The following is a 27,142-nucleotide window of genomic DNA, read 5'->3' on the forward strand; positions in this document are numbered from 1 at the left end:
CATGTTAGTGACTAACGTTACACGCAGATTGGGTGCTGAGTAGGGCTGCAACTAACGCTTATTTTGGTAGTCTACTAATCTGTCGATTATTTTTTCGATTAGTCGACTAATCTAACGATTATTTTTGTCACACCCTCCATCTCTGTTTCCTGTGGGTTCGGCTCCTTTTCCGGGCTCCAGTGCATGTTTTACCTCACATGCTCAAGTCTGCACACCTGTGAATGTCACCCTGTTGTCCAGTCCCTCTGCCTTAACAGTTAACTTAACATAACATGATCCCATAGCAAATTTAAATAATGACTCATGAAACATTTGAATTTGGATCTTAACATGCTCAAGTCTGCACACCTGTGAATGTCACCCTGTTGTCCAGTCCCTCTGCCTTAACAGTTAACATAACATGATCCCATAGCAAATTAAAATAATGACTCATGAAACATTTGAATTTGGATCTTAAGCCACTTGCTTAAATCAAAATGTATTTGAATAACATAAATACAATACAACAATCAATCATAACAAAATAAATAAATAAAATACTACAAATTAAAATGCAAGTGTTTAAATGTAAACAAAGAAAGAAAATAAGTAGCAGCATCTGCCCCCAGCACCGCGGCTGATGGGGATGTAACTTGGTCCAGGAGGGTGACTTGGAACAGCTGTAGGGGGAGAGGAGAGGAGGATGACAGATCAGACAGACTTCTAGGTCTTTTGTTTGTGTGTGAGGAGTGTGTGTTTATGTGTGAAACTTTATTTTAGATGATGTACTGCATAATGCCATTAACGTTAAACCATGGGAAAGCTAGTTGGAACTTGGCTCGCTAGGCTACAGACAGCTCACATTAGCACAGACTGTCGTGTTTTTGGAGACTGACTAGCTAAGTAAGATTGTGACACACACTGCCACATTGAGTATATGTGTATATAAAAGCAGCAACGCTGTAAGCTTGGCGCTGTTGTTTAGCTAACGTTACGTTACATACAACATACCGCATCCTCGGTATAACTGAAATAGCGTGCAGCAACGCTGTAGCTTGGCGCTGTTTAATGTTACATACAACATAGAACATACCGCAGCCTCTATAAGCCCCAGCAATAGAGTTCGCTTAGCAAGCATTATCCATATCCATGAGTCGTTCTGTTTTCCAACATGTAAGCTAACGTAAAAAATACAATACTATGGCTAACTATCTAAAACGTACCCATGTTCCGAAGCTCCGGGGTGCATTCTTTCTTCTTACCCGGGCCGTTACTACAGAATGCAGTCAGACAATGGAAACGATACTGCCCCCAGCACTTCCTGTAGTGCATTGCAGTTACAAATGAACATTTGCGTCTCTGATTTCTTTATACGACGCATCGACGCAAAAATTCCCTGTCGACGATTTTTTTTATGATTGACGTTGTCGATTATGTCGACTAATCGTTGCAGCCCTAGTTCAGAGGCTCCAGAACTGAGCCGGAGCTTGAACCGGAGCCCTGCCGGTGTGAAAGCGTCCTATGTGACAGTAATGAGTAAGGTTCAGTGTTCCAACCACCACTGAATCTCACATGACTACTGTGGGTGAATACAATATGAGTAAGGATGTACTCGGACAAAAAGTAGACGTATAGTTTACAAGGTTTATTAAGCTTTACAACCCAGGAGAAATGGCTTGAGAGACCCGGCGAGTCCCTGGCCGGGGGGGGGGGGGGGTGGTGTCTCTCGTAACGGGCTATAATGTCCAAACCCACCCCCTCCTAATGTACAGTCTCCCCATCATATGTATATATTATCTGTTAGGATTCTGGGTAACAATACTGTATTTGCATATCGTATATGTCACAAATGTAACAGTACTATATACCATAGTATGTCATGTATGTTGTGTATGTCATAAATGTCATTATGAAATGAAAATGGGGGACCCTGATGTAAACAAGACAAACGTCTTTCTCTGGTCTGCATCCCCTTAACAATTGTGTGTATTGAGCCGTACTCTATTTTTTTAATAATGGAATATTCTCTGCGACGCATCCGTACGGATTCCAGCTTCTAAAATATGTCGCTAGAATCCTGAAGAAATTCCCTCTCTCTGCCGATTTCCCAGTAGACCTAACACCTGATTCTCTCACACATTGGATAGAAACGCAGCTTTGCTTCATCCGTGAGACAATACAACCAGCGTTGCGCGCCTCTGGGACAGAGACACATCGGCAGAAAAGAAAAGTTTCCAGGACCAAGCTGGCATACCTCTGGCAACACCGCAAATCAAAGGCAATCAATATAATTTTGAATAATAGCTGTTTTCCCAAACCCCCCCCCCCCACTGTTAGTGATACAACCAATGTGTATAACTACTATAAAGCCAAATGTCAAACTGCACCAAGCGCTGCCACTCCCCTGGCCACGCCCCCTTGGTACAATTTCATTGACAAAATAGAGCCAGGCTATTTCCCAGATACCCATGATTTTACAACAGTAGAGGTGGATGCAGTTCTGACTTCTCTTCCCAATAACAAGGCTAGCGGATCTGATGCGGTCATCTATGAGACGTTGAGAGCTACCAGGCCCACGTCAACACAGACACTCACACATATCTTCAATGCCTGCCTGATCAATGAGAAGGTGCCTGATTCATGGAAAGGGGCCCTCATCCATAGAATACCAAAAAAGGAAAATATCCCAGATGATCCTTCCACTTGGCGTGACATTTCACTATTGCCCACTATATATAACGTTTTTATGAAGTGCCTACTCACCCGCATCTTACCCTGGCTGGTGGACACAGGGATTCTCTCCCCCCATCAGAAAGCTTATATCAATAGACGGGGAATGAACGAACAAGTGTTTTGCTTAAAAACCGGAATCGACGATTTCAAACATGAATCATCCAAATTCTACACAGTGTTTTTGGACTTATTTGGTACACTCTCCCATGAGGTGATGTTAAAAACATTAGAGGAAATACACCTGCCTCAGCCTTTTGTGAATATTGTATCCAGTGTATACCAAGGTTCATTTATCCAAGTTATCTGTGGGCAGCAGCTCACAGAGCCGATTGCACTGAAGGTGGGAATACAAACTGGCTGTCCCTGGAGTGCCGTGAACTTCATCCTAGCACTCAACCAGTGGATGAAGTGGATTTACCAGTGCGCTCCTCTGCATGTCCGATCCCCAAATCCTGTTCAGGGATACGCGGACGAGCAGGTGTCATCACGACAGGAAGATGTCATCATTAACATGCTGGCACGCACTGATGAGTTCCTCCAGTGGTCAGGGCTGGAGGTGAAGCAAGCCAAGTGCGCCGTACTCCATGAGCGCCGCAGTGGAGGCAACCGCTGGTATAAGGCCAAGAACGACAAGCCCCCCTCCTTTCTTGTAATGGGCCAACCCATCAAGGTGTATTCCCGTAATGAGACCTACCCATACCTTGGCCACAGGTTTAACATCGTTGGAGAGTGGTCGGAGCAGGTCGAGGAGCTCACTACAGAGTTTCTCCATCGTCTACACCTGATTGACCTGTCCCCCCTCCCCGTCATCATGAAGTTCCAGGCTGTGAGAGAGGTGGCTCTGGCTAAAATCCAACACCTTTTTGCCAATGTACACATCCCTCTCAAGGCACTGAGAGAAATGACAAACAAAACTGTTCAGCTGGTCAGTAAGTGGGTAGGCCTCAACACACACTCCACACGGGGCATGATCTTTCTCCCATGTGGAGAGGGAGGGCTGGGAGTCCCCAATGTCGAGTGGACCTACATAGCCACCAGGCTAGCCCACCTGCTCCACATGCTTAACAATGATGATGTCACCGTCAGAGAAATGGCCAGGTCCTCTCTCCTGCTGGATCTACACAGAAGGAAGATCCCCCTGGCCACCGCAGACCAGAATAACTTCCTCTGCTTCAGGAAGAAAGACTCTGGGAAACTGGACTCTTGGGCCAAGGGCTTCGAGGTCTGGTCTGACTGGCAAGATCTCAAGATCGCAACCAGACTGGAGTTCAGCTGAAATGGACAAGACCCAACACACAGACTGAAGTCCCTGTCTCTGATGAACTTATCACAGACCCCTGTGTGGTTGTGAAGGCCAACATCACAACACCGCAGGAAGAGAGTGTCGAACTGCACAGAAACTCTGCAAGGAGGGTTCTGCTTAGCATGAAGCAGTCTGAGATCAGGCAGCACTGGTGTGGACTCAGATTACAGAGAAAGCTAGCTTGTTTGGAGTTTGCTGACCACTCGGTCTCACACTCGGGGCGGAATCCACAGAGAATGGATTGCGCGAAGCAAATTGCATTCACGGAGCCTGCTCTGCGTCTGCGAGGTATCCACAAAGCACATTGCTCGATGAGATACCATGCGCAGACACGCCCAATGTGTGTAGCTTGCGAGCAGTCCGCACTCTGCCCCGCTGACAGCGCTCTTGGCAGAAATGTGTGTCGAAATAGCGTGCTGTCAAGTTTAGCGCGCTGTCCAAAAAAAGAAAATAAATTGGAAATCAAGAAATCACTCCATCCATTAACTCAACTGGACTGTCATACTATTCATTTGCACTAGCACTATTGCACTTGGGACATTGATATAATATTATTGATGTTATTATTTATACATGCTATAATATTCAGTATGTTTGTATGTGGTGATGCTCTAAACTCAATTTCGTTGGACCAACAATGACAATAAAGATTATATTCTTTTGCACTCCTCTATACATTACGAAGTAAACGAAATACAAAATGAACGGAATACTAAAGAAAATAGATCTTATGAGTTATGAACAGTATCTAACTTGTTCGAGAAATATAATGCCAATAGCCTTCGCAACGCTGATTTAGAAATAAGGCTATAGCACTGACATTTCAAATGCTTGCTTCTGAGATGATGATCAATACAGTAAACATTTATTTCTGATATAGGTGCTGGTCAGCAGTAATGCAATGTCATGATTACCGTACTTTTCGGACTATAAGTCGCGGCTTTTCCCCCCATTTTTCGACCCTGCGGCTTATATAACGGTGCGGCTTATATGTGACTCGACGTGACCAAACCCGAAAATGTAAAAATCTAAATATTGCTTTTTTGACTCCATTGAAATGTTATTTATCTGTTCCCTTATTTGCTAAACTTAATACAACTTGTAAATGAGTTAATTCTTGTTATTTGTCCGACAGTATTGTGTCCCAATGCTAATTACATATGGTAATTAAACATTAAAACACCTGCGGCTTATAGTCCAGTGCGGCTTATATATGTACACATCATTCAATTTAGCTGCTGCGGCTTATAGTCAGGTGCGGCTTATAGTGCGAAAAGTACGGTATTATTATTCTCAAGTTATTATTATTATTATTAAATTAAAAATTAATTAATAATTAATTAATAATAACTCGTCTCCTTCACTATAATCTAAATAAAATCAGGGGCGTAGTGGGCAAGGCGCTCGCCACGAATGCGGAGACGCTGGGATCGCCTGTTCGATCCCAGCGCTCCACATTGCTTTCAGTTTAGCTGGTCGTTCATACTAATACACATTGGCCGTATTAGGGGGTGGGAAACTGATGGGTGGGGATCAGGGGCGTTTTTAGGGTTAGAAAACATTGGGGGCTTCAGCCCAGGGGGGTGGAGGGGGGGGGTCACCCCCCCCCCCCCTTTTTTTTTTTTTTTTTTTTTTTTTTTAAGCACAGAAATACGCAATTTTAGATTAATTAGAGATGAATACTGAATAACTAGAATCATTAGAGGTTCTCAAAGTGAGGTCCAGGTCCATGAGAGGGATATGGGCAGTCCCTAGAAAATTCAAAGTTAACAGGACCAAATCATCAGTTTCTTATTTATTTAGCCAGATAAAACATTGATCTGGTCCAAGAAGCCCCAACAGGAGTACAAATATACATATATACACATATATATATACATATAATATATATACATATACTGTACATACATACACATATACACCAATAACAAAATAAAAACACAGTTAATTGTAGATACACAATCAGGTTTAAGCACTATAAAAATGCAGCAGGTGAGTTCACCTGTCTTCAACCAAAATGGAAGGAGAGTGAAGTACTGTACACAGAGAACATGAAAATATACAATACATTCACCAAACACTACACAAGACAACCAATGATGCAGACTGATGAAAATATACATTTTCTCCCATTTTCCCAAATCAGTCAACATGGAGAATCACAACAAAAAATTATCTTGCCAGGTCCAGCTAGGCAAAGAGATAATGTCTAGTATTTTCTGTTTACATTTTTTCAAAAAAAATAATTGTGTTACTGTAATTTTAACCTGTACTGGATACAGTATTTTATGTTTGTCTGATATTTGCTGAGCTTACAGTGTTATGCACATAGTAGCATGAAAACTGGGACATGTATTGTTGTGATTCTCCATGTTGAAATGTTGACTGATTTGGTTATATGGAGAGAAAATGTTATTTTTTTCATCAGTCTGCATCATTGATTTGGGTATATGTAGATAAATAAATTATATTTTCATCAGTCTACAGCATTGGTCTTGTGTAGTGTTTGGTGAATTTATTGTATATTTGCACATTATCTGCGTACTTCACTTACAGTACTCTAATCACTGAGAAGTAGAATTGCTAAATGTGTTTTAGGTTAAGCACAGCAGTGTGTGTAACTGGTTCAAACAGAATTAAGTCATTATGTAACGTGTGTTTCATATGGTAACAAAATTAGTGTATGGTTTTGACAAGTGTTTAATTTAGCAAAGGATCTGAGGTGTTCTGATAATTGTGTGTGTGGTTGTGCTAATTGTGTGTTTTGAAACACCGGGCCCCGTTTTCAAAATCATGCTTAGGCAATCGAAAAAAAACTATTGTGTGTTTCATTATATACATATGTTTCAGTCTTCTCATTAAAAAAAGATTCGATTTTTGGGTCTTTTCCTGCCTTTGGTCCGCTTTGCATTCACATCACAAATGAACCGCAGCAGGGTTCACTTGCAAGAGTGAATGAGCTTTCACACCACCCCAAACCAACCGGACTATCCGAGGTTCGATTAACGCTTATTATAGGACACTGGACATGGGTATGGATGGCTCCAGGTGCTGCTGCGTTAAAGTGCACATCTTCAATATCTGTACTATTTAAAAGCACAGTGCAGGACACACTCAAAGGTTATCGCACATCAGAGATGGCAGTGGACATGTATGACAGGACAAAGGCCATATGTAATGGCCTTTGGATTGAGGAACATACTACCAGCCAAAGGAGGAAGCAGAAAAGGATGGACGAGTATGTAGTTGAGTCATCTTGTGGCACAAGCTCAGACCTCAGCTCAGGAGATCAGCTGAGACAGAGACTGTTCTATCCAGTCGTCGACAGAATGCTGCAAGAGCTTGAGAGCAGGTTCTCATGAGTTGGATAACAATTTATGAGAGGCATACAGGCATGTTATCCAGCCTCAGACCAGTTTCTCTCAGTGGAATTGCTGCAACCCCTCGCCACACATTACAATATCCAACTATTGCCAGAGGAGATCACAGTTGCAAAGTGTTTCCTGGTCAGGACAGGCAGAGATGCAGTCCCTACTATCCAAAGTGTCTTTTCCCTCCTGGATGATAATAATAATAATAATGCATTTGATTTATAAGGCGCCTTTCAGGACACTAAAAAAAAAGTCCACAAATCGGTGAATGAAAGAATTATAGGATCAAATGAAAACTACTTACTAAAAATGTTTAAAAGTACTAAAAACCAACAAAAAATACCAAACACTAACAAACATTCAGCACAGACAATGGGGATGCTGACAAAAAAAAAAAAAAAAAAGTAAAAAAAAAAAAAAATGATTTTTTTTTTTTTTTTTTTTTTTTTTTTTTAGATCCGGGGCTAGGAGAAAAACATCCGGGGCTAAAGCCCCGGAAGCCCAGGGCTAACGACGCCACTGGTGGGGATCGGGCGTTGTGGACAGCGACTCCTACAGGTCGGTTTGTGCGCCTGTGCAGTAGAATCAGGAAGTGTCGGGGGCAGCGTGGGCCTCCCACACGTTACTCCTCGCCACTGAGAGATTGAGCTGCGCAGGTGAAAAAATGTGACTGCTGTTACCTCAAGTACCGGAGGGGACTTGTGCTATGTATGACTTAGTCCACATTGCAGCCGGCTTGTGGGAGGCAAGAAACAGCGTTCGTGACAGGGGAGGGTTGAATTGGATGATACAAAAATTGGGATGGGAGAAAATATAGAAAATGGGAGAAAAAGTGGATCATTTCTAAGCAAAGTGTGGGACTTATTAATTTGAACTTGTGCTTGACTTCATTATAGTTCATTGTAAAATAGCAACAGTAGTGTAATTATGGTCAAAACCCTATAAATAGCATTTGGAATAATGGGTCTTTCTCTGCGAATGAATGCAGCATGGTTTATATAGCGTTATCGGAATATACGGGGTGCACTGCGCTCCATGTAACTCAACTCGTTATTATTTTGCGCATAGATTGCAGAAATACGGGAACGTTTTGATTATATTTTAAAGGCTTTGCCATTGTTAAACGTAATAAGTGGAACCCCGAAGATGTAAGCAGAATACAAGTCATATGAACACCCACGATATAGTGTTCTTCCCCTTCCTATAAGAAAGAATAAAAAACGCATTGCAACGAGAACAGAGGTTATTTGTTGAGTTTATGTGTATACTAAACCCTTGCAATAAATGTGTCTTAAATGAATGAAAAGCATACATGCTCTGGATACAGAGCATATATCATGTGGGTGATATGACTTGTATTCTGCTTACAGAATTCCATTTAGTTTTACAATGTCAAAGCCTTTTAATATAAATCAAAACTTTCCCATATTTCTGCAATCTATGCGCAAAATAATAACGAGTTGAGTTCTAACAAAGAACGTATTACATGCTGGGTAGGCTGATAGAGTAAACTATGATATGAATATGATATAAAGGTATACTGGTCCGTCCGCGAGGATAGCGAGGAGTCGGATAGCCATTAAATGCCATTTGAGAATATAGGCTATTAATTAGGGATGTCCGATATTATCGGCCGACCGATATTATCGGCCGATATCGGCAGTAAAATGTGATATCGGAAAATATCTGTATCTGTAAAAAAAAAAAAAAAAAACAATAACAATATTTGTTATATATATATCCAGTGAAATTATTAGTTACCTGCAATTATTCAGTTTTTGGGGGGGGGGGGGAACCCTGCATATATCGGTATCGGTTGATATCGGTATCGGAAATTAAGAGTTGGACAATATCGGAATATCGGTATCTGTAAAAAAGCCAATATCGAGCATCCCTACTGTAACTGAGGGGTACAATTCCCTGACTGTATTACTAGATATGATACTTACTACCACTACCTTTGTACTTAATATTCGGCCACCCAGTACACGGCATAAATATATTATCATAAACACTCTCACGTAGATGAAACGGATCCAACACAAATGTACGAAGTCGAAACAGGTCTTTATTTCTACACAGCGATGGTGTGTAGAACAAGCACTTAATCACTTAATTACATTTATGAATTGAAATAGTATGCACTTTTATGGCAAAGAGTATTCGTCGGTATATCAATAGAGAATGTCCAATCTCTGAAGGCGCAGGTGGTAAATATACGACCTGGAATAGTTAAGGAATAACAGCAATGATACTTTAATGATTATATACTAGATACACTAGAGGGGGTTAATCCGGTCGCTTGTAAGCCGACAGGAGTAGGAGGGGGGGGGGGGGGTAGAATCCGGCTGCCTCGTCCGGCCAAGGGTATCCCAGGTGAACCCACTGTAGTGCCGTTCAATGCGCCGGCGATCCTTGGACCACAGATGAAAGCAGGTGGACTCTTTGTGGGCCGGCTCTCTCCGGTCCACGGGGGAGAGACGTGAAGCGACCTTGCGTCCTCTCCAGGGGGGGGGGTTCCAACACACGGCAGTGGCTTGTCACCGATTCGGAGGCGACATGGAGGAAGGTCAGCCATCCTTGGTATGCTGGGCTGCGCGCGCCACTTGCGGCAGTCTAGACATGTTCGCTGGAAGCGTCGTACCGCCTCTCTTCCTTGTAGGATCCAGTAACGACGTCTGATTTCCGCGAAGACTCTTTCTGCTCCTGCGTGATGTACATCCTCATCGTATTTCTTTATAATCAGCTCTGTGACCTTGTGTCGGCTGTTCAATACGATCGGGTATTTAATGTCATCCGGTAGATTGGGGGCTCTGCGTAGGCGACCACCCACTCTGATGAGGGTATGAGCATCGCTCTCGGGGGCCAGGTGAATTAATCTGCTGTCGGATGGGACGGGCTTTCCTCCCTGTAGACAGGCCAATTCATCGGGGAACGAGTCTCTCTGGGCTCGCTGCAGTAGAAGCAATTCTGCTTCCTCGTAATTAGCTGCTGACATATCAGCGGGGGACTTGCACTCCGGGTGGTACCGCAGGAATGTTCTTTGTTGTGCACTCTCTATGGACGTGCAATCGTCTATGTTAGGGTCGGTGGAGGCTACGGTGCTCAATCCACAGAACACAGACTTCTTATTTTCCACCTCCTCTGGACTTGCTTCCCTCGGGATAGGCATGGGCCACTGTCCTTCCGGGAGTCTTAGGAATGCGGGGCCGTCACTGTAGACATTGCGACGGGTGAGGTCATCCAGGGGCATCCCCCGGGTGATGACGTCAGCTGGGTTCTGTTTTGTATCAACGTAGCGCCACTCTGTTTCTCCGGTTAACTCTTCGGTTAAGTCTTGAATTGATTGATTGATTGATTGATTGAAAAGTTTATTAACAGATTGCAGAATGGGTACAGTACAGTACAGCTCAATACATACAATTGTTAAGGGGATGCAGACCAGAGAAAGACTTTCGACTTGTTTACATCAGGGTCCCCCATTTTCAATTCATCATAACATATATGACATACATGACATACAGATAGACAGTACTGCTACATCTATACATTTATGACATATCAGATTTGCAAATACAGTACTGTTTGTGATACAAAAGTGTCCAGAAAAGGAGTGTATATACATTTGGCATAGAAACTGTACATTGGAGGAGGTTGGTTGGGTGGGGTGGGGTTGGGTGGGTTGGGTGAGGGCTGTACATTGGAGGTGGGGGGGGGGGGGGGGGGTTGGGAAGGGGACACACACACATTTTACACTGTACATTTGAATATTGACAAAGCCTTACTTGGTCATTTACTGTACAACTAGGTTAGGACATTTGTAGGGGCCAGTTTCGAATTGCAGTCTCACGTAGGTGTTTTTTGAGAGTGTTTTTGAAGGTGGGTAGTGATTCACATTCCTTTACAGCTTTAGGCAGGGCGTTCCACATTGATGTGGCATAATTGCGAAACGTGTTTAGTCCCTTGTTTGATCCGAATCTGGGTTTTACATGATTTGTGGAGCTCCCTCTGGTGTTGTGATCGTGGTATTCACTGACCTTTGGGAAGTATTTTGACATGTACATGGGTACCTTGGTCGCGTAGTGTATCTTGTAGACCAGGCCCATTGCAAGTTGCTGTACTCTGTCGTCTACTCTAAGCCATCCTAGGTTGTCAAAGTGGGCAGGGGTGAGGTGGGTTCTAGGAGTCAGGTCAAGTAGTAGTCTGACTAGCTTGTTTTGAGATGTTTGTAATTTGTTTTTTAGTGCCTTTGAGGTGCTTTGGTACCATGAGGTGCAAGCATAGTCGTAGTACCCTTGAATGAGTGCTCCTGCTAGAGTCTTCAGGGTATTCTTGTTTACCAGAGAGGAGATCCGGTACAAGAATCGCGTTCGTTGGTTGACTTTTTTTATTACATTGGATGCCATTTTGTCACAGGAAAGATTAGCCTCTAGGATGGAACCCAGGTAGGTAATTTCATCTTTCCTTGTGATAATATTGTCACCCACTGTAACCGAGAAGCCGTCGGTCTTGCTGAGTTTGTTATTTGAACCGAAGAGAATGGACTCTGTTTTGCCCATGTGTAATGATAGTTTGTTGTCGGCGAGCCATATGCAGATTTTGCCTAGTTCCGAGCTGAGGGCTTTTTCGACCTGTAACTTGTTCTTGTCAGAGACCAGCAGGGCTGAGTCGTCCGCAAACAGGAACAAGTTGCAGTCACAAGCTGACGACATGTCATTTGCATAAATTAGGAATAGTAGCGGTCCTAGTATGCTTCCTTGTGGAACACCACAGCTCACTGTGAGGGGGGGGGATAGTGTACCGTTTACTTCCACCATCTGTTCCCTCCCCTCCAGGTAGTTTCAAGTTTCAAGTTTCTTTAATAGTTGTCATACAGAAGTACAGAATACTTTTGTACAAAATGCTTCTTACTGTTGCGCTCCAGAGACTGCATGACAAGATAAGTATGAAATAAAAACATAGTAAAAATTAGAAGTAAAAAAAAAGAGGTCACAGTGTTCAGTTTAGACATATGTACAATGTTCGTAGACGTAGTTACCATACAATATACAATACTGTGTAGTGTACTAATATACAATACTATATAGTGCAAGGCATAAATGGACGAGGTGCAGTTTAGGTACAATTCACAGTAGGTGTACGAGTTGTAGTGCAAATCCTTTATCAATAAATATAAAGTGTAAGTGTGTTTGTGTGATCTAAAGTGTGGAGAGTGGGTGCTGCAGTGAGTTGTTTGTTTGAGTGAGTGTGTGCGTGTGGGTGTGTGTGCTGTGTGCATTTGATGGTTGTTGCATAGTGATTATTGTTCGTTTAGCGATTATTGTTCGTTTAGCAGCCTGATGGCCTGGGGATAGAAGCTCCTTCTGAGTCTTTCTGTGCTCGCCATAAGACTCCGGTATCGCTTGCCTGACGGCAGCAGTTCAAAGAGGCAGTTGTTCGGGTGGCTCGAGTCCTTAATAATTCTCTTAGCCTTCCCCTTGCACCGCTTGTTGTAAATGTTCTGGAGGGTGGGAAGCCCCCCTCTAATTGTGCGTTCGGCTGAACGTGTCACTCTTTGTAGTCTGCTACGGTCTTGTGCAGTGCTATTCCCAAACCAGGAGGTGATGTTGCCGGTCAGGATGCTCTCTATTGTACATGAGTAGAAGTTCCTAAGGATCTTCTGACTGACTTGGAACTTCCTTAGGCGCCTGAGGAAGTAGAGGCGTTGTCGTGCCTTCTTCACAACACTGTCAATGTGTGTGGTCCATGTCAAGTCCTCGGATATGTGGGCTCCGAGGTACTTGAAACTGTTCACTCTCTCAACTGGTGCCCCGTCGATGCTGAGGGGGCTGTAGTCCTTGACCCCCGACCTCCTGAAGTCCACAATCATCTCTTTTGTTTTGCTGACGTTCAGGGAGAGGCAGTTCTCCTGACACCACTGTGACAGGTTCTCTACCTCTTCCAGGTAGGCCCTTTCGTCGTTGGCAGAGATCAGGCCCACCACTACTGTGTCATCAGCAAATTTGATGATGGTGTTGTTGTTCCGCTGTGCTACGCAGTCATGTGTGTACAGGGAGTAGAGGAGGGGGCTCAGAACACAGCCCTGGGGGGCCCCTATGTTGAGCGTGATGGATGAGGAGGTGCAGTTGCCGGCTCTTACCACCTGGGGTCTGCCCGTCAGGAAGTCCAGGACCCACTGGCACAGGTCATAGTTCAAGCCCAGGTCCCTGAGCTTGGCTATGAGTTTGGAGGGGACTATGGTATTGAATGCTGAGCTGTAGTCGATGAACAGCATTCTCACATAGTTCCCCTGCCTCTTGTCCAGATGTGATGCTGCTGTGTGCAGCACATGGGCTATGGCGTCCTCCGTGGACCTGTTGGGGCGATATGCAAATTGCAGAGGGTCCAGGTTGATGGGGAGGGAGGAACAGATGTAGCCCTTCACTAGCTTCTCAAAGCACTTCATGGCTATGGAGGTGAGGGCTACAGGGCGGTAGTCGTTGAGGCAAGCGGGCGTAGATTTTTTGGGTACAGGGATGATGGTGGACTTCTTCAGACAGGTGGGGATGACGGCCTGTTCCAAGGACAGGTTGAAGATGTCAGTGAATACCGGGGCCAGTTGGTCGGCACAGACTTTTAGGACGCGGCCGGGGATGCCGTCCGGTCCTGCTGCCTTCCTGATATCCACTTTTTTAAAGATCCGTCTCACCTCATGCTCTGTTACCCTGAACACTGAGTCTCCATCAGCAGACCCCCCCCCCCCCATTGCTGTGGTTTGTAGGCTGGTGTTGTTATTCACAGCCTCAAACCTCGCATAGAAGGAGTTGAGATCATTTGCTAAGGAGATGTCACTGTTCAGTTTGAGGGGGGTTCCTTTGTAGTCTGTCATTGTTCTGAGGCCCTGCCACATGCCTCTAGAGTCAGCCTGTTCAAACTGAAGTTCAACTTTATCCCTGTAACGCCGTTTTGCCTCTATTACTGCTCTCCTGACGTTGTATCTTGCCATCTTGTGTTCTTCCATGTTGCCTGTCACCAGCCCGGTGTTGTATGCTGATGTGCGCACTTTCAGAGCCTCACGGACGGATTTGTCTACCCAGGGCTTTTGATTTGGGTAGATATTAATTTTGGTGGTGGGGATTATTACTTCTACCTGAGTACAGACATAGTCAATCACCGTTTCGGTGTATTCGTTAATATTGGCTGTGTTATCACGGAATACACTCCATTCTGTGCTTCCCAGCACTGCTTGGAGTGACTCCACTGACGTCACGGCCCAACGCTTAACCTCTCGCGAGACCACCGGCGTTCGCTTGAGACTTTGTCTGTACTTTGGCAAAAGAAAGATGGCGGCGTGATCGCTTTTACCGAATGGACTAAGAGCCTGTGACTTGTACCCATTCTTAAATTGCGAGTATACATGGTCTAATATGTTCTCGCCTCTGGTGGGACAGGTCACATGCTGATAGAAATTCGGCAGCACCTTTTTAAGACGCGCGCTGTTGAAATCCCCCAAGACCAAAATGGCAGCGTCAACATTAGCTGCCTGGAGTTTGTTTACCTCGTCGTGAAGTTTTGAAAGTGCGACCCCAGTGTTCGCGTGTGGTGGAATGTACACTCCGATGAGGATGATGGACGTTAACTCTCTTGGGAGGAAGAAGGGTCGACATTTTATCGTGATAAACTCCAGGTCTGGGGAGCAGTGGTTAGACAGTTCCTTTGTGTTGCCTAAATCGCACCACTCCTTGTTTATCATGAAGGCAATGCCGCCTCCTCTCGTGGTAGGATTGTATCCAGCTCACTGATAAACTATCAAAATCTCGGTGACTCTGACTCCCACGAAGACTTTGTACTTGCATGAGTCCGATTTGATCCAGGCGAGTACCGTCGTGGAATCTGACCACAGGATTGTTCTAGACACCGGTATGGTGAGCTCACGTTGGATGAGCGTGGCTAGGTGCGCTCCGGCTAGGGCTGCGCAGAGCTCTAGACGTGGGATAGATTGTTGCTTGCGTGGGGCTATTCTCGAGCGGGCGAGGACAAATGCTGTGTAGATCTCTCCCCCCTGGTCTTGGGCCCGCAAGTAGGCTACTGATCCGTATGCGACCTCTGAGGCGTCACTGAAGACGTGTAAGTCCGTTTTACATGTCTCTGGCCTCACCGTGGGTGGGAAGTAGCTTCGGCGCATATTAACGCCTGGGAGTGAGTGGAGCTCCATCTCCCACTCTCTCCAGGTGGATGCAAGGTGTGCGGGAATGGGGTCGTCCCAGCCCTGGTCCTTGTCCCACAATGCTCGTACAATCATTTTTGCCCTGGTGGTGTACGGTAGAATACATCCTAGCGGGTCATATTGTCGGGTGAGTGTTGTGTACACACTCCGTCTGGTGGTCGGCGCCGCCGCCGGCCTTCCCTGCTCCGTAGTCAGGGGCTTGTGTCTGTAGTGAAGCGAATCTGTTTTGAATCGCCACACCAATCCCAGGGTCGTCTCCTGGGCTTCTCCCGGGATTGTAGCCATCCAGGTCTCGCTGCTGGCTGCCTTGTCCTCGGAGGAGAGGCTGCGCAGTACTTGCGGATCGCTGCTGGCCCACTGCCTGAGATCAAAGCCGCCTTTGATCAATGAGGCGTGGAGCAGCGTTTCCGTTAGCCGGTAATTACCGGTATTTGACTGGCAAAATCTGTTGAAGTCCGACAAATTTAATCTCTCCGGTCATAGTGTCCGGTGAAAATAGTTCCCTCTGGGCACAGTTTGATTATTTGAATTGTATTTGGATGGGCTGGAGTTGGGTGGCCTATGCGATGAACGAAACAATCATTGCGTTTGTTGTCGTTGCTTCGCTCAGCGAGAGCTTGCTGCTGGATTTGCGGAAGGCATGCAGCTGCAGACCCACAGAACCCACCAGCTTTGCTGGCACAGTGCGGTCCCCAGACCTGGAAAGCTGCTCTGCGGGTCTGCAGCTGGATGCTTCTTGCAAACTAACTGCGGCGCTCGCGCTGATATTGTTGGACCGGCTGCTTGGTGGACCAACGATGAAACGAATGTAATGAATCGTTCGTCGCATGGGCTATTTAATTTTGGCCTGTTTTGGTACGGTTCGGGTGGTCAAGTTGTGCTTGGAGGGAGTTGTTTTCACCGGACATTATGACCAGCACCAAGTCGTTGGGACTAGGTGGAGATATACATCACGCAAACCCACGATAATGTTGCCGTCTCTCTGCCAAATTTCTCAGTTCTTCGCTTGATATAATTAATACAAATGTCCAATATAACGGAATTCGTTAGCTCATAAATGTGATTATAACAGACTGCTGTTTATTAATGTCGGGCCGACTGCCCACAGACACAGGTCTATTTGATTTAAAGTCGGCAGCAGCACGGAGTCTCTGGACTTATTTTATTTGGAATATAATGACTGTATACGCAAAAGTAGCCTAGCTTTAAGTTAAAATATTATAAATCTACATGCCTTGAGGATGTCATTCTTTATATAGCCTGTTGTTTTTAAGCTCAATAAACTCTGACCGGAATTTCTCTCATTTGACCGGTAGATAAAAATCTACCGGACCCTGAGACCGGCAACAATTTTTTCTAACGGAAACCCTGGCGTGGAGTTTAATCAGGAGAGCCTCGGCTCCTTCCTGGGTTGAAAGGCTTTGTAGACAGTTGTCTACGTAGAAGCTGTTCTTTACGCTGTGTCGGACCTCTTCGTCCGCTGCTGGGTCCTCTGCTACATGTTTCTGTAGTGCAAATGTCGCACAGCAGGGGCTGCACGTCGTTCCGAAGGGGAGGACTTCCCATTGGTAGATGGCTGGGTGCTCATCTCCTGGCTTCTCTCTCCATAGGAACCGTAACAGGGGCTTGTCCGCCTCTACTAATCTCACCTGCAGGAACATTCCTTTAATGTCCCCGCTGATGGCCACCTTTTCCTGGCGGAAGCGGAGTAGAACGCCGAGTAGGGAGGGGCCGAGTGTGGGACCGGGCAGTAACTCTTTATTTAGATTTTGGGATCCGATCTGGTAGCTGCAGTTAAATACTATGCGGTCTTTACCGTTGTGATGGACCTTGTGGTGGGGCACGTACCACGATTCAGTGGTCTGGTCAGCCTCTTTAATGTCCATCTTTGTGACGTGTCCCGCTGTGATGAGCTTCTCAATCTCAGCGCGGTATACACTCTCTTGGGCGGGGTTCTTGGCTAAGCGCCGCTCCGTGTTCAGCAGGTACCGTTCTGTGGTGTCTGTCTTGGCGTGGAAAGTAGGCATTCCTTCTCGCCGCAGGAGTGGCGTGGCGTATCTCAACACGCCGTTGACCGGGACTCTCTTGGTCCCTGTCTCGAGGAGGTGAATGGCGTAAATGTCATCTTTAGAGCGAATGTCTTTCTTTCCGTTCTTAAAGGGCATTTGTTCCAAGGTCCATAGCCGCTCTACGTGTTGCAGGAGTGCGGTTTCTCCCTCTGTGACTCGGGAGTGGAGACATCTAGTGGCTGTACTTCGGTTGAGAGATTTGGCGAGCGGGCCTTGGAGAGTCCATCCCAAACGGGTCTCGACTGCTGCAGGACAGCCTCGGGGTCCGGTATGAACTCGGTCTATCGGGACAATGAGGTCTGCATGGTCGGAGCCTATCAACAGGTCGGCATAGCATTGTCTATGAGCGGGATCGGTAACTTGCGCAGATGTGCATATTTCTCCATCAGCTTGGCGACGGGGTATGTGTACCGCAACAGTCCTATTTCTTGGCTGGTGAAAGCGTCTGCAATCTGGTACCGTCGCTCAGGCTGGCCGCTTGCTGCGATAGAGAATGAGACATTCTCGCCCTTTATCGTCTTCAAATCTCGTCTTATTGTCCGAATTGTCATTTGGGTTTCGCTTCCCCGCAGCCCTAGCTGGGCCGCAGCGGAGGCGAGCAGCAGGGTCTTCTCTGACCCGTCATCGAGGACGGCGTAAGTGTCCAGGACTTTATTCTGGTAGCTTAGTGTCACACGCACTACTTTTAGGAGTACTCGGGCTCCACTGCTGCTGGCGGGATCGATGTACATGACGCTCGCTTTGCGGCTGGATGGTGCAGGTGAAGGGCGCCGTCTGTTACTGTCGTGAAGTATGTCCAGATGGGCTCCATCGCACTTGGTGCACCTTTTCTTTAAGCGGCATTCGGCTGCCATGTGTGAGCGCGCACAGCGAAAACAGCGCTTGTTGGACTTTATCCATTGACCTGCTTCCTCCGCGTTCAGCTTGGGGAAGGAGTCACATTGCGCTAGCCAGTGTTCTTTCTCACAGTAGGGGCACACTATCTTCCACTTCTCCGTTCTGGAGGGGGTACTGTGGCTCCTGCTGCTCGGTACTGACTCCGATTGGTGCATCACAGTCACCGATCTTCTTCCATCATTTAGTCGTCTGGTTCCTTCTCTGGAGCCAGGGGTGCTCCGTCCGAATGTATCTAGCAGTAGGCTGCTGACGTCTCTCGCCAGGAAGTCTGCTAGATCGAGGAGGTTCGGTTCGGGGCCATTCGGGTCTCTGTGGTCCCTCTGCCGCCTAAAGCGCTCCTGACGAGCGGGCGGCAGCTTCTCCAGGATCCTTTCCACATTTGAGTTGGCGTAAAGTTCATGCCTCCCCTTCTCTCTTTGCGCTCCCAACATCCCTACCAGGGACTGCACTCTGATGGACAGGTCGTCCAGTGCTCGATTGTCTATTGCTGGGGGTAAGCGGTCGATGTGTCGGATCTCCTGGATCACGTAATCCCATATGCGCCCATACCTCTGGTCCAATGCTACCAGCGCTGCTGTGTATGGGGTGGTGGAAGTCGCGTAGGCGAGCGCTATATTATGTGCGCGGGGTACCTTTAAGTGCTTCAGTAGGATGGCGTATTTGTGGCGTTCATCCAATACATCCACCAACATGGTCTCCAGACACATGCGGAGTTCTGTATACTGGGCCCGGTTCTCTTGGGTGAAGTCGGGTACCATAGGCGTGCCAATGTATGACGCTGACTGTGGATACATCGGCGAGCGTTGGGGGAGAGGCCTCCTAGGCGAGTCTCCTCCCGCTCCTTGGTATGGGCTGGTACCGGCAGTGTACCATGGCCCGCTTGTCCAGGTGCTGTTCCTCGGTGCGGGTCGTGCGTCGTGCTCACCCGGGTATAGAGTCGGGGGTCTGTAGCGCAGCTCCGCGGGAGTATAGCCTGGGCTGTACCGGGCCTCCTGGTCCGGTAGAGTACTGTGCTGTCTTCGGGCGTGGTTCTCCTCCTCTTCCTCTTCGTCTTCAGTTAGGTCATCCAGTGCTTGTAGTCTCTGGTTTAGCCTCTCCACAGGATGTGCTGCTCCTTCCCGGTTGCTAGGTCTCGCTTGGACCGGTGGGGGGAGGTGGTCTGTGGGGGGTATAGACCTCGTCTGTTGGTCAAGTTCAGGGTTGTTTACTCGGCTAGGGGATGCCGCCCTGGAGGTGTGTCTAGACGAGTTCCTGGAGCCTCTGGCGGAGGGAGAGGGTGTTGTCCGTCTGATCAGCTGTTCTATTAGTTGCGACTGCTGTCTGTCGCGCGCTGCGTCCCGTTGAGCACCGGCTCGTTCTCGGGCCACATTCTCTTCCATCTGAATGCGTCTTATTTCTAGACGTATCTGCTCGTGTTCGCTTCGCTGCTGGATCTGCAGTCGGTCGCGTTCAGCAGCGGCGTTCAGGCTGATGAGGAAGGCCTGCTGTAGGGTCCTCTCTGCCTCGCTGGGAGAAGGCGGTTGTATAGGGGAGCCTTCCCTCGGGGTACTCCTTGCGGAGCCTTGGAGCTCTATCTCCACGGTGCTCTCCCCGTCTTCTTCCGTGCCGAGTTCTCTCTCGGTAGCGTTGTATTCCTCCCGGGACTCATCGGGGACTACTTCTTCAGTACTGGCGGGGTGTGAAGTCATGTCTGGTTCCCACTGGTCCCCACCGTGAACTTGGTCAGTTACATTAGAGCCCGTAGGGGCCTCTATGGTCGGGGTAGTCTGGGCGTTGGGGTTAGACATACTTTTACTTTCTAGTTTTACCGCGTTTACTGTTAGTAGAAGACTAGGTTGTTGACTGACAGCGTAAGCCTCTAAGTACTGAGGGAGCCGTCGTTCGCGCTGCGGGCGTTGGTTAGGAGGATCGTTTCGTGGAGTGTTCATCATAGGCCATTTCAATATTAATAACACTATATTAATATTACACTAATTACCATCCGGCTCGAAGGACCAATTGTAACTGAGGGGTACAATTCCCTGACTGTATTACTAGATATGATACTTACTACCACTACCTTTGTACTTAATATTCGGCCACCCAGTACACGGCATAAATATATTATCATAAACACTCTCACGTAGATGAAACGGATCCAACACAAATGTACGAAGTCGAAACAGGTCTTTATTTCTACACAGCGATGGTGTGTAGAACAAGCACTTAATCACTTAATTACATTTATGAATTGAAATAGTATGCACTTTTATGGCAAAGAGTATTCGTCGGTATATCAATAGAGAATGTCCAATCTCTGAAGGCGCAGGTGGTAAATATACGACCTGGAATAGTTAAGGAATAACAGCAATGATACTTTAATGATTATATACTAGATACACTAGAGGGGGTTAATCCGGTCGCTTGTAAGCCGACAGGAGTAGGAGGGGGGGGTGGGTAGAATCCGGCTGCCTCGTCCGGCCAAGGGTATCCCAGGTGAACCCACTGTAGTGCCGTTCAATGCGCCGGCGATCCTTGGACCACAGATGAAAGCAGGTGGACTCTTTGTGGGCCGGCTCTCTCCGGTCCACGGGGGAGAGACGTGAAGCGACCTCGTCTTGCAGAGCGTCTCCTCACCTTGCGTCCTCTCCAGGGGGGGGGGTTCCAACACACGGCAGTGTCGGGGGTCTTTATCCATGGAATAATCAAAGTATACAAAGCATAATCCGTGCCTGGGAAGGCGGGCTGTCGTCGGTAGAATAATCCGGTATACAGGTCCACTCGCTCGTCGGCTCTGGGGCTCCTCGGGTGCAGCTTCACATGGGGTCAACCACCCTGGGTAAGCAGCCAGTTCTCTGCCCGAAACGATGGGGTACTGACTACGGTAGTATTCTCACCGCACGAAGCACTATATATTAACAGACTATTATTAGCTTAATAGACTACGTCCAACTCGACGATATAGTGCCAAATATGACTATTCAAATATTAATATACACGATGTCTCAATACCGATGGTAGGCGAACTTGGCCTTACTCCCACACGTGGCGTCGCGGGGAGGCTTTACGTCTGTGACTCTATTGGAGGGTAAGAAACTGGACTGAAAAGAAAGTCCTACTTTAGTAGCGCAGTATATATACGCACTATGAACAAATAGTCCCATTAGTGGTGCGGTAGCCAGATTCCTACGCGGAACTAGGACTTGTTCGTACATGTGGAGCGGTACGTTTGAACTGGGTCTGAGGGGTATGGCAGCCTGGCACCAAGGTCTCGACCAATAGTAGAATGGAGACTATTATGGGATGTTCAGTAGGCTAGAATGGATATTCAATGCATATTGTACAAGGAATATACAAGGGATATCAGGGAATATTAGAGAATATACAAATACAATTAAATATATATATATAAATAAATATATATATTCGGTTTAATCTGGCCCTTCACAACACCTACTATTAATGCAAAGCGACGGCCTATAGCCTATACATATTATTTAATGTTTTCATAAGCGTAAAGATACAACAGCTAGATTAATGATCAAGTTAGTTACTGTATGCAGGCTTCGCAGGGCTGTGTGTTATTATAATATATTATATGTGCAAGTTACTGTTGCATAATGTAGGCTATGGCTGCTATTATGTAATTCATATAGGCTACCTAATACCGACAACAAAATAGATTGTATGCCTCTAGTACAAATCATATTATACCCGGTAGCCAATCGAACAAAATGAATAAAGGCATTCATATTCCAGCATGGTTATAATGACACACCAACGGCAAACAGTGGTTAACGAACGGTCTTTATTAGTATTTTGAGCTGTCCAGGCAGAATTGCAGCAATGGTCTTAGGGAGTCTTTGATATCTGACATCACCATGTACAAGTCCGCCAGCCTTTTATTTATCCCATAACACGGGTTGTGTCTTCTTGGTTCCGTGAACAATCTTGCTCGTGGAGTTTCTCATAGTTTGCTCGGGTCAGTCCATTATTTCACATCCCATGGGGGGTGTTTCATGACCATATATGGATAATCATGCACGAGCATTGATGGTAGAACAAAGAGGTATTTATCAACACGGAGTGTGCGTACGACCCGTGTACGCACGTGTGATGAATCCCGATTTTTTCTGTGCGTACACACATTCTAAATTCTGTGCTTAAGAACAAAGATAGAACACTTTCTAAGAATTGTTGATAAATGAGGGCCCAGGGCTTTACAACTTAATAAAGAATATCGGATAGGAACTAAATTAAATGTACCATATACAATGAAATAATATAATCATATTGGGCTATATTCCGTTTATATCCCATTTAATTGTATTCAATCTCTTTATTAAGTTGTAAAGCCCTGGCCTATATTTGATTTCATAATTAAATTATATTCTAGTGAAGGTTATTATTAATTAATTATACATTTTATAATAATAACAATAACTTCGTTTTATATAGCGCCTTCCATAAAACCTAAGGTCACTTATATAGGGAAGAAATAACAAACAGACTGTAGCTAAGGGGCTACACAACCCTGACTGTATTTAAATAATGAGCTTGGCAAATACTAAATGATATATTAACCAATATTAAATGTACACAAAGTGGCGGACACTCTTATTAACTAGAGGGGACAGGGGTACAGAGTTGAATTATTACATTTAATGTGTAACATTAAACTGGGGCTAATAAAATGTACATGCAACCAGTCGGGTAGTCGCTGGATAGAGGGGGCCTCGTACGGAAGGTTCCTATAGTCCAAAACGCTGGTCTTCGGTGTTGGAGTATGTCACTGCACTTCTCCTGGCTTTGGCGATATTACGATACCGTTTTTTAACTGGTAATTCACTTCACCAACGTTACCATACAGCGTTGTAGCAAAAAACAACTCTCTCCTCTCTCTCACTTTTTTCTTCCCCAACAAACGGTATCTTTCTCTCCGTTCCAATACGTAACGTGGGTGAGACTGGCTCGCAAACTATAACGGTAACTCTTCTCCGTCCCAATACGTGCAGGTGCGCGCTGTATACAGCCACTATAGCGATATATCTCTGCATGTGGCTTTATATTTGTCGCTCAAATTGGATTATGTTTATACAAGCATTAAGCCAAAGCCCATAACGTTATATAACGATATTTAAATAAGTACGATGCTCAATATCTTGATTTGATATTGTCGTTCGAGATATTCTATATTCTTTCACGGTCTGCTACAATTACTGCTGCCATGATCACCTGTTTAGGGGCTCATTTACATAGAAAGGGGAGATTTTCCACCCATATTACCTCATTTAAATATACGCCAATTGCACGGACGCAAAGCCATATGTTACGCATGAGCAACCTAATTTCATTCATTTGAGAGCGAGATGCGTCGGAAAACGCCTCAGTGTTTAAGAACGCCGCTGTTGGTGAGGATGTTTTTAAAATTTACCATCAAAGCAAGACTGCAGGTATTACCCACTCAATACAATCTGTCCACTTGGTATCCTCAAACTCAGTCCATTCTGTTTAAACCATCAGGATTCACAACACCTAGAATCCATTGCACACATAACAAACGGATGTAATGCATACAAACACCTGTACATCGCTCGTCATGACCGTATTGTGGACATTGTGTCTGATGTGGTATGGAACATATCACCATCTAGTGCAGCAATGTACAAACATGCCAGAGTGAAACCAGAGTGGTTTGGCCTTACCAACGATGTCTTTGCTAACATACCCAATACACCGGACGTTGTTTTTGTTGACACCAGCCACAGGGAGGTGCTGGTCATAGAAGTAGGCTGTACCTTTGATCTGTACATGGACCAGGCCTTCCGGGACAAGTATATCAAATACCAACCACTGCTCAGTGTGATGGCTGACCTTGGGTATAGGTGTAGATATAGTGTACTTGTGTTCGGAAGTCTTGGCCATGTATACAAATGCACCATGACCGGTCTGAGAATTGCTGCAATGTCTAAAAGAAAAGCCAAACAAATTGCCAAATATTGCTCTGTCTTAGCTATTATCGGCAGCTTAGCCACGTGGAGAAGGAGGTGCTATGTGTACCCTTAAGTGTTCAGTGCTGCTTGGCCCCGATACATTTGATTCCCTGTTTATGTAATATAATTTGTGGAACCAAATAAAGTATTAAAATGTGTGTCTCTCTCTCTCTCTCTCTCTCGCTCTCTCTCTCTCTCTCTCTCAGTGGGGGGGGTGGTGTCTCTATTGGTCTACTCGGTTCTGTTCCTGAAGCTGTTTTCTTATAGAGACACCAACCGCTGGTGCAGAGAGATCCACCAGGCTAAAGCCGCCACTATGACCAGATCCCACTCCTGTAAGTAGAGCAAAAACACACCAGAGCTCTCCCTCTCTTTATCTCTCTCCATCTCTTTGTCTCTCTCCATATCTCTCCACAGCCTTCCTGACAAGATACAGAAATTGTTCTGTGAGAGAGCTGGGCTCCAAAGATATAACCTTAGAGGGAAACTCAAACTGGAACAGCAATCTTCAAGAACAACCAGGAAGGCTATGTGTATTTCTCTGTGTGGAGTCACCTTGTGGAATAATCTGGAGGAGGAGATCAAAGCGAGTCAATCTATAAATATATTAAAGAGGAAGTTCAAAAAGATGGTGTTCACAAATTATACCAGGGAGGAAGACCAACGTATTGTATGAGAATGATTTGAAGGGTGACATGAGAGTATAGTCTAGTGTGTGTGTGTGTGTATGTGTATGTGTATGTGTGTGTGTGCATGTATGATTGTGTTGTGTGTAGTTGAAGTATTTGCAAATTGTATTGTATCATATGTATTGGTAATCGTGTCATATACTTGCTGAAGTATATATAATATTATATATAATATAGTTATTGATGAATGAATGAATGAATGATGGGGGATGGAAACAGATAAGCTTTGTTTCTTCCATCTCCTTTTCAAACAGTGTATAGTTTCTGGCAGTTTTATATTTAAATTTTTTTTGGGGGGGGGCGTTCCTCTTTAATTTATTTTCAAATGTTTTGCCGGACAATGGCAAATGTAGCCAAACTAACACTGTGGTTTGAAATACAATTATTTAATCTTGAATCTTGAATCTCTCTGTCTCTCGCTTAAGGCTGAGACGACTGAGATTACTGTGAAATCAGGGTTTTTAATACTTTATACTATACTGAAATACTAGCTGTTGTGGCATGTTTTAGTCAAAACATCCCCATTTCATGTAAATTCAGTTGAATTGCAACTCTGCACTGTGCATTCAATATGCAGTGCACTCCTCCATCACATCCAGAGACCACCGACTATAAAATGAGAAGGATCACTGTGGTAGTTTTGAATGGGGAAATCTGTAACACTAAAGATGGCGGCAACGAAAAATAATTGCTGCAAAATAAACATAAATTTGTTGTTTAAATTACTAATACAAATATCGATATTTATCCATAATTTGGTCCCGATTTATCAATTCTTCCAAATGTCATATTGTCTCAGCCTTACTCTCCCTCTCTCCATATCTCTCTCTCCATATCTCTCTCTGTCTCTCCATATCTCTCTCTCCATATATCTCTCCCTCCATATCTCTCCCGCTCTCCATCTCTGTCTCCCTCTCTCCATATCTCTCTCCCTCTCTCCATAGCTCTCTCTCCATATATATATACCTCTCTCTCTCTCCATATCTCTCTCTCTTCTCTCTCCCCATCTCTTTTTCCATATCTCTCCATATCTCTCCATCTCTGTATATATATATATATATATATATATATATATATATATATATATATATATATATATATCCATCTCTCTCTCTCTCCATATCTATCACTCTCTCCATATCTATCTCCATATCTCTCTCTGTCTCATATAGCTTGCTGTCTCTCTCAATTCAAGTCAATTAAAATAAATACAGAAAATACATTACAGTAGAAGTAGAAAATGGAAAATCTGATTGTCAATGAAAAAAATTAAATAACTCATCAAATATAACAGCGTCAACGTGTGTCAGATGACTGTCACTCACTGTCCCTTGGTTTATGGCAGGCAGCAACATAGACTGCTGTTAGCTCACAGCTCTGTATAGCAGGCAGCAACATAGACTGATGCTAGCTCACATCTCTTTATAGCAGGCAGCAACATAGACTGATGCTAGCTCACAGCTCTGTATAGCAAGCAGCAACATAGACTTCTGCTAGCTCACAGCTCTGTATAGCAAGCAGCAACATAGACCGATGCTAGCTCTCAGCTCTGTATAGCAAGCAGCAACATAGACTGATGCTAGCTCACAGCTCTTTATAGCAGGCAGCAACATAGACTGCTGCTAGCTCACAGCTCTGTATAGCAAGCAGCAACATAGACTGATGCTAGCTCACAGCTCTGTATAGCAAGCAGCAACATAGACTGATGCTAGCTCACATCTCTTTATAGCAGGCAGCAACATAGACTGATGCTAGCTCACATCTCTTTATAGCAGGCAGCAACATAGACTGATGCTAGCTCACAGCTCTTTATAGCAGGCAGCAACATAGACCGCTGCTAGCTCACAGCTCTTTATAGCAGGCAGCAACATAGACCGCTGCTACCTCACAGCTCTTTATAGCAGGCAGCAACATAGACTGCTG

At 45.4% G+C, this 27,142-nt stretch overlaps 1 protein-coding gene across 1 annotated transcript in view; it reads left to right on the plus strand.

The window, feature by feature from the left end:
* dgat1a (diacylglycerol O-acyltransferase 1a) overlaps positions 1–27,142 on the plus strand; it is a gene marked incomplete at both ends in the record, with an annotated part of 129,003 nt that overhangs the window by 28,621 nt on the left and 73,240 nt on the right. The window contains one exon of the mRNA XM_084312029.1: positions 24,737–24,865. Coding sequence (XP_084168155.1) covers positions 24,737–24,865 — 129 coding nt within the window. The remainder of the gene's footprint in view (positions 1–24,736; positions 24,866–27,142) is intronic.

This window comes from Notolepis coatsorum, assembly GCF_963971535.1.
Source record: "Notolepis coatsorum genome assembly, chromosome: 4".
NCBI lineage: Eukaryota > Metazoa > Chordata > Actinopteri > Aulopiformes > Paralepididae > Notolepis > Notolepis coatsorum.